Genomic DNA, 8,752 nt, shown 5'->3' with positions numbered 1-8,752 from the left:
CTGAGGCTTTTAGCAGAGCTGCTCAGAGATTTCCCTGATCTGCCTCTTCTACAACAGGCCAGTTCCCAATAGGGGGGTGGGAGGAGGGAAGGAAGCTCATTTAACACACTGTAAGGCCATAAAGCACCTAAGGAGTAGTACAGCATGAGCTTCATCATATCATCTATTTAGATAGACTTGCATCTGGCTAAAGGTTTTACACAGCAGGCTTATTCCTGCTCCTGTTGAAGCCCATGCAAGTTTTGACACCTTAAACAGGTGAAGGAACAGGCCCTTACTGATGTGAGTAGTCCTAGTGAAATAAATGGGTCTATTTATGTGGCCAAGGATCTATTATACATATTTATATCAAATACTCTTGATTTGGAATAAAGGACATCCATTTTTAAACCCAGAATCTTATCTGGTGTACATCTGCACAGATCTACTGAAGTCTATTTCTACCAGCTGAGACTGTTCCTGGCTAACTTTGTCTGGACACTTATTCCATTTTAGTTTAATGCACTTCCTTATTCTGGAATAAGATTGTCTGGCTCAGAAGTTATTCAGAAACCCTAATAATGAAAAAGTCCATGTGTAGACAAGCCCTTTTTTGTACAGTAAACACTGTCTCACTGTGCTTGCTATGAGAAAAAACACAGCCTAATAGTATAACAGGAAATAACTTTATTATAAAATCTGCATGTAAACAAGTAACAAATTGAGTAACAGTTAATGGAAGTGCAAATTAACTTCATAAATCTATATATATATATAGCTATCTCCCATTCTAATGCTGTTTGAACTGCCTCCCCCACCCCAATTTAAAAAGTATTTATCATTGCTTATTTTATACTAAAAAAGTGTACGAGCCTGCGTACAAACATTTTCAAGTTTTGCTCTGCAAAGGAGACAAGTTCATGGTGATATTTCACTTTATCATCCTTTATCTTTGCTTCTCTGGTATCCACAGAACAGGAGGACATGTAACAAATGTACACAGTGAAAATGTGGGCATATGAAGCCGCTTGTTTAAAATTAGTTCATTTACTTGCACACACACTGATGCTTAAACCATTTACCGCTGAAGTGTACATGGTAATGTAGCTTCCAGGTTTTGCTTATGAACCTTAAGGCATTAAGGAGAGTCCCATATAAGTCATTCATTTTTATCACCATGTAGGTTTGTTCACACTTTTCAGAAGTCAAATGCTTGTTCACAACCCATGTGCAGCATCTGGCCTTGCTGAAAGATTCTAAAGCACAGATAAATCATGGCAAGACTTTGACTTTGCCTTGAAAGCCATCTTCTTATTGTTCTTTGCCACAATTCTCCCAAGGAATCGCTTGGCCTTTTTGCTTATGCTTTCTCTTCTTTTTGCATTGGCCATTCTCCTGGCATTGTCTTCTTTACTGTCTTTGCGAAGTCTGATTTGTCGAATGATACCTTCAAACAGGTCCTTCACGTTATGATGAAGGGCAGCCGACGTCTCAATGAATTTGCAGTCAAACACCACAGCGCAGGCCCGTCCCTCTAGAAAGACAGAAAAAGGGGCAAGTGAATGACAGTAGAAAGAGATTTTCCTTCATGCATATTGGCATCCAAAGCTGCAATGTGACTTAAAATACCCTTATTAGGGGAATATGGCCTTTATACCACTAATATACTTTGATGCATGTTGAGATGAATATTCCCAGTCACAGAATCATAGAACTGGAAGGGACCTTGAGAGGTCATCTAGTCCATTCCCATGCATGGACTGGATCCTCAGAGAAGGCTGTCCCGTCTTTTCAAGATTATACCATACTAGGGTTGGAAGTCTCAAGTCCACCAATTTGATGGAACATAAGGCAACAGAGTCCCTCAAATAAACTGGCCCACTATGGTTCATGGCTTGAACAAGGCATGCAAACATGCTTGTACAAGAGGGCAGCCAGCATAAGACAGAGCCAGTATCACCATTTCTTTCAGGTGAAAGCCCTGGCACAGTTGTGCTGCCACATTCTGCAAAAGCTATAACTGTAAAAGCAGTGAATTTTCTAAGATAGGCTTTATTTGGAACAGTTATAGCTAGGAAGGCCAAAATCACCAGACCCATTGTTAGAGGTCAGGAAGGTATAGTTCATTTTGGTGTAGCAAGGTCTGCATCCACAGAAGGATGCAACTCTAATATTTCAGAGATAAAGCTACTTTTGACCACTGCTGGAGCATGAATTTCCACGTTCAGCTTGTGGTAAAACAAGGACCCTGAAGTTGTAAACTTAATCAGCTTGAGCAGGGCAAACCACATCAATAAATAGAATCACCACTGGGGCAATAAAGACCTTCTGGGCACTGCACCAGCCCACAAGCAAGCAACTGCTCCATGTTGCCTTTGCAGGCTAGTGGGCAGTCTAAAGCAGGGAATGAGACAACACCATGACAGAATCACGAGACTGGAAGAGCTAGTATCTCAACATTCCACCTAGTGAATATAAAAACAAAATTTTTAAAAATGATGTGGATTCAGTGCTGTTGGTAGGTGCTTGGTTGACAGTCTTTGACATTGAAATACTCAGAAGAGTCACAGCATAGACTCAAGCAGGGCAAGCGTCCCCACATTGCCCTGCCAATATATCTCCATCCCATCATGAGATCACTTTATAGGAGAGAGGATTGTTCAGTCTCTATTGTCTTGCCCTCAGCAGAAATTGCCGGTTGTGGGTTTTGTACCTCTGTGCATTAGGAACAGGACTGAGACATCAAGTCATTTCATAAGTGTCCTTGGGCAGCCAGAAGATGGCTAATGACTTTCAGTCACTATTGACCTTGAGACACATGCAGTAGCACCCTGAAGCTGCAGCTTTAAGCCACTCCTTTACTACTGCAGCTTCAGGGCACTATGCCAAGGATAGTCACAAATCAACCAGCTCTGCTCCTGACAGTTTGGTTCATAGACATTCCATGTTCAGAGTTTGGAGCACAGAGAAGGAGCAGACTCTTCAAATCATGTCCCTTTCTGCAGTAGAACTGGATTCTCTGCAGCCTTGGTTATTAACTTTGACTTGAATTCACAATTCAGTAGCATCTCTTACCATCTACTGAGACTTCTCTGGATCGGACAAGGTCACTTTTATTCCCTACGAGAATGATGGGAATATCTTCCGTTTGTCTTGCTCTTCTTAGCTGAATTCTCAGTTCTGAGGCCTTTTCAAAACTAACTTTGTCTGTCACTGAGTACACAATAATATAGGCATCCCCCATTTTCATACAATGATTCTGAAGCCACTGGGTGTCATCCTAAAAGGAAAAAAGAATGGAACCATTTATTGCATTGAAAATACATAAAAACTACACATTCCTGGTTCTAATAAGTGAATTATTTTGGAAACCCTGCTACAGCTGGTTTTGTTAAAAACGTAATAAAAGAATTGCAAGTCTGTATTAAATTTTACACAATCATTTTTGGGAGAGAAAAATCACAGTTTTGGATGTTCTATTATAAAGAAAGCTTTTCTATTTCCACAAATTGCATCAAGGCCTGTGATGGGCCAGATTGTGACCCCCTTACTGACTGATAAGCAGCTACTCACAGAACTGCCTCATTGGCTTGACAGAGTCTGCTTGTTCCGGTAACTCCGTAGCAGCAGGAGTAAGGGGTTCAGTCTGGCCCTAAACCATGGTCTGAAATAACCTAGCTACTAGAAATGTACTACTAGAAAACTGAGTGAACACAGAACAAAAAGAATCTCAATATTATTTTCTATTAGGATGTTAGATAACAATAAGTAGCCATACACTACCTTATTCTGAAACTATGCCTAGGCTGTGCAATTAACAAGTGACCCATAAATAAAATGAACTATTTGTACCTGCTCCCATATGTCAAACACTATGAGAGAAGCTTCTTCTCCGTCGACTATAATCGATCTGTTATATGTATTCCCTATAGAGAGAAAATTTAAAATCATTATTTGACTTCGTTGACTGCAAAAATCTTGGCAATCAGAACACTTCACAACACCTGATTGACTAAGGTAAAGTGGTTACCACAGTTATTGCTTCCAAACCAGTTCTTTCTTAATTTACTATTTACAGATATTTTCATTATGGTGACAAAGAAGGTTGCATAGTGTGTGCAATATGAAATCAATACTGTTTCTCTAACAAATTTTGAATTCAACAATTTTTTTTAAAATGCTTCAATGGTCAAGTAGTGACCGCAGCCAAGAAAAAAAGTAAATTCAGAGTAAAGGCCATCACTCCATCCTTCACTCACCATGTTATACCTGAGTATTGTAGCATATATTTAAAAATAATCTTTACTCAAGGCATTCTCATTGACTCATTAAGGACTTCAGTGCATAATAGTCTACACCCTGGGGCACAATCCTGAAGTCTCACCCCAGAGACTTCTGCAGTCCATTTGCAAACATAGGTACAACTATATGGAGTGATAAACTTAGCTCTGCATTTTCCTGCTGTTTGGGTTTAAGTGAGAATGCTCATTATTTAGGGAGGTTTTTTACCTTAATGTCTGACTTTTTAAGGAGTAATGTTTGAAAGTGCCTAGATTTCCTTATTCCACATGAAGGGAGCTTAGAAAACTTTGCTTCAGGGCAGTTCTAGTCAATTGACTGCCATCTATGTGGTCAATAAGACAAATTTAGAAACATACTATGTGTAAAATGGGGATAATGATACAGCCCTCCTTTGTAAAGTACTTTGAGATCTACTGATAAACCTCAATATAACAGTCGGGTATTATTTGTTACATGAACCTTTAAACCATCTAATGGGACGGTGTATTAAATTATGAAAAATTAGTTTGTTCAGTAGCTAAAGTGTTAAGAAAGATTAACTGTTACCTTTCTTAATCATAAAAAGCCTTTGTTTATTCTATAGAAAAATGCCCTGAAACCAAGCCTTTCTTTACTAAGAGGAGCACATATTGGGTATCCCAAATCAGCTACATTTACATGAATATTAATGTATTGATGTGACTGAGTTAATCATCAACTATAGTCATACTTAATATGCATTCATACAGTAATAGGCTTATGCAAACCTATTAGTGTGTGAATACATATTCATTTTGTTTAAACCACAAATTGTTTTATCCTATACTTGTCTAGGTCTAGATGTAATAGACATGTGAGCACACGGAGTTGATGGACACACTGCATGTCCAGCTCCAGAAGGGGTCTGTAAATTCCTTCGCACTAAGCCTGTAGTTCAGGGCCAGACACTTCAAGCGGGCAGCTCTGTAGCGAAGCTCCAGCCTGGGACTCGCTGTCCGGGCAGGGCTGGGAAGGGGGAGTCGCTAGCGGCGGGGCGCTGCGGCTGTGGACGGTGCCGCTTTCCCCCGCAGAGCCCGCTGGCCCCACTCCCTCCCCGGCTCCGCCGCGCTCACCTGCCTCCTCCGCATCGGGGCAGTCCTCGACTCCGCCGAAGATCCTGGCCAGGCTGGTCTTGCCCACGCCGTGCTCGCCCAGCAGGATCACCTTGTAGAGGTTGCTGTCGAAGTCGCTGCCCGAGGAGATGACCGAGTCGGAGGAGTCGGACGCCCAGCTCTCCCGGTCCGGGTTGTACGAGGTGCAGCGGCCCAGCGGGGAGAACTCGCCCAGCAGGGCGCCTGGCGGGACCGACGCCTGCAGCTCCCGGTCATCCACCGGCATGCTCCGCCGGTGCAGGTGCTGGTGGGCGGCGAAGGGCGTGCTGCAGCGCCGCTTCTCCAGGCAGCGCGGCTTGTCCCCGCGGTTCAGAGTCATGGGGGCGCCTAGCTAGGGGGAGAGCGACCCGGGCGGCGTCAGGCTCCGCATCCCCCTGCTCGCCCCAGGGAGACTCCCCGCTCCCGCCGGCCCCTCGCCCTGCCAGGCGCTGAAGCCGCCGCCGCCGCCTCCCCCCCTCGCCCGCCCGGGGGCACCCCGGCAGCTTCCCCCTCCCCAAAGACCTGGGTCGGTTCCCGGCCGGCTTACCTGGGACGGGGGCCAGAGAGGAGACGGGATTCCCCGGCGGTGCCTTCTCCCTGTCGCCGCGCTCAGCCACGCGAGCGCCGATGCCAGCTCCTAGCAGCCCGCGCCGCCGCGCTCTTATTTATGCCGCGGCCAGCCCCGGCCCTCCCCGGCGTGACGCGCCGCTGAGACAAGGCCCGGGAGAGGCAGCGGCAGCGGGCCAGCCCCGCCCCCAGCGCCCCCGCGCTGGAAGCCGGGTGGGGGGGTTCCAGGCTGGCGGCTGCGTCACTGCCACGCGGCCCGTACACACCGGGGTGCAAGGGAAAGCCCGGGTTGTGGCCTCTCCTGGGTGAGCACCCAGGGGTCCGGGGCATCAATTACTTAATGTGCGTACAACGCCTGGGAGAGGTACAGCAGGATGGGAGTGCTGAGGACTAGTAATGGTTCCTGTAAGCCAACGGTCTGAGGTATCTGGCTCATCATTGTGGTGTCTGAGTGTCCTTAGCCCTAGTTACAAATAGATAAATAAACATGGGCAACTTCTGTTTATTTAATTAGCAATGGAGTCACCTTGAGCGGGCTGCAACAGAGTCAGGCCCCACTGTGCGAGGCACTGGATAGTGGTAAAGTAAGAGACAGACCTTGCCTCTGAAAGATTACAGACAAATTTCAGTAAAACATGACAGTATTTGTATTTTTTTTTGTATGAATTTAGAAGAGGTGAAATGTGCCAAACTGACATTCTGGAGAGGAGGGTGCTCAGTTTGTTTAGATTCTGGAGCACAGGCACTGTATGAACAGCGCAAAGCTCCCGTCTTGACCCTGTAAATGTGCTAGGTGTCGTTTTGTTTCCTTATTTATTCAATCCTTGGCTTTTTTTCTAAAGGCTGCAAACAAGGTGCCAGCCAAGATGGTAGGTTGTCCCTTAATGAGTTTGTCCCTTAATGAGTCTGCTGGGAAATGACTATGACCAGCAAATTTGTTTCCCATAAATACCTACAGTATTCTAGAACAATGATCCATAATCACACAGTTTATGATAAGGATGATGGTGTTGGGACTATCAATACAACTCTAGTACTTTTTGTAAGGGTGAGAATTTTGTAAAGCATGAAACCAGTTTTGTGAGGCTGTATTAAGAGAGTTTGGAGCCCCAGAACCATAGAAGTCTATATTATAACTCAGCAGTTGATATTCGGGACACTGCCATATTAGAAAAAAGAAAAGGAGTACTTGTGGCACCTTAGAGACTAACCAATTTATTTGAGCATGAGCTTTCGTGAGCTACAGCTCACTTCAGCGGATGCATGCCGTGGAAATATTATGAAAGACTGGAGTCTACCGTATTAACCAAGCCCCTGGTTTGAAATGCACTATAAAATTATGGAAAACTGATCAATAACATAATTTTAAAAGCTGAATATTTCGGTAAGAAATGTATTCCACACTTCAATTTAATAATGTTTGTTATAAATCATTATAGAGCTTAAAAAACCCTTCGTTTGTGAAAGCAAAGGCACGTTGGCTGGGTCCTACATCTAAACAGAGCCATTTCCAGTTCTGCTCCCTCATGTGTGCACATCTTTGTTGAAGATCCCAACACGACCCACTAAATACACAAGTCTAACTGCTTCCTTTGTTGTTCCCTATTACAGTGATGTATTTAATGTTTGCATGTGTGTATTTGTGAATGGTATAGGATGCAACAATCTTTTTCACAAGGCTAGTGTTGTGGTGTTTTTTTGAAAATGTCTGTCCCACAGTTTCTCAGATTTCACTTTACTGGTCAGGAGTTTAAACATATTACTGCTGTTTTACAACAGCATTAGGAGTTAGTACTGTAGCACCTAGGAGTCCTGCTCAGGGACAAAGACTGTATTATGCTAGGTGCTGTACAAACACAGAACAAAAGCACAGTCCCTGTCCTAAAGAGCTATGTGTCCTTGTGTAAGATTCTCATAGACCAATATGAAACATAAAGGGACAGAGTCTTCTCAATTTCACCTGGGCAACCTAATGTAACTGTGTGACATTCTCTCTCCAATAACACAGAGCTCCTTTAGTCGTTTACCCTGTAACCACATGCGTACATATAACTAACCAGACATCTGTATTTATATTCTGTATGGCTCATCCGAGCATTATTTAAAATTATTTATTTTCACAGGACCCAAACTGCTACGCACTTTACTGACAGACTAAGGCAGGTTCCTGCCCCCAAAAGATTATAAGCCAAGGCCACACTTCTGCAAACTGTTGGGTGTGGGCAAATCCCTGCAATCATATGGAGTCCTGTGTTATTGGGGTTCCATGCAGGTATAAAGATTGTCCATGTAGATCAGCCTCCAGGATCAAAGCCAGCGTGGACAGCATACCAAGGACAGGAGAAAGGAAGCAAACAGGCGGAAACAGATGAGAGGGAGGAAAGAATCCGCAGAATAGGTTGTGAGGTTGTTGGACCAGTTCAGTACACAGCATGTTTGCACCTAAATTTCTATTCTCTTGTAACATGTTGTGCAGTTGAAGGCACTTGTGTGGGACACACGATCAGGGAAACTACTATAAAGGGACAAACCTCAGGAAACTGATTTTTTGGCTCTTAAATGGAACAGACATCCTGCCACTTTTGTGGAATCGGTGTAATAGCTCAGTTGATGTTGGGATGGCTTTTGGCCTTACTGTCCTGTTGGTTACAATTAGAGGTATTCATAGGCAGTTAAAGGTCAGCAAATGCTCACAGCTAGTGCTCTCTGCCTGCCTTGCGACATGGCAGGCAAAAAATGGCCTTGAACTTGTCGGTTGTAATTATAGACTTCAACAGGTGGTTAAAGGTTGTAAA

General features: G+C 44.0%; 1 protein-coding gene across 1 annotated transcript; it reads right to left on the bottom strand.

Moving 5' to 3' along the window:
• Nucleotides 1-660: 660 nt before the first annotated feature.
• RRAD (RRAD, Ras related glycolysis inhibitor and calcium channel regulator) lies at nucleotides 661-6,071 on the bottom strand. Its single transcript, XM_084644504.1, has 5 exons — nucleotides 5,938-6,071; nucleotides 5,373-5,742; nucleotides 3,832-3,905; nucleotides 3,055-3,259; nucleotides 661-1,513 (listed from the first exon to the last, which is right to left on the bottom strand). Exons 2-5 carry the CDS (start codon nucleotides 5,728-5,730, stop codon nucleotides 1,236-1,238), a joined length of 915 nt encoding a protein of 304 aa, XP_084500630.1. The 5' UTR covers nucleotides 5,731-5,742; nucleotides 5,938-6,071; the 3' UTR covers nucleotides 661-1,235.
• Between the last annotated feature and the right edge of the window lie 2,681 nt (nucleotides 6,072-8,752).

Source organism: Lepidochelys olivacea (genome assembly GCF_965140295.1).
Source record: "Lepidochelys olivacea isolate rLepOli2 genome assembly, chromosome: 12".
In the NCBI taxonomy this organism is placed as follows: Eukaryota; Metazoa; Chordata; order Testudines; family Cheloniidae; genus Lepidochelys; species Lepidochelys olivacea.
Note: the sequence above shows the minus strand (reverse complement) of the source record. Positions and strands in the feature narration are given on the sequence as shown.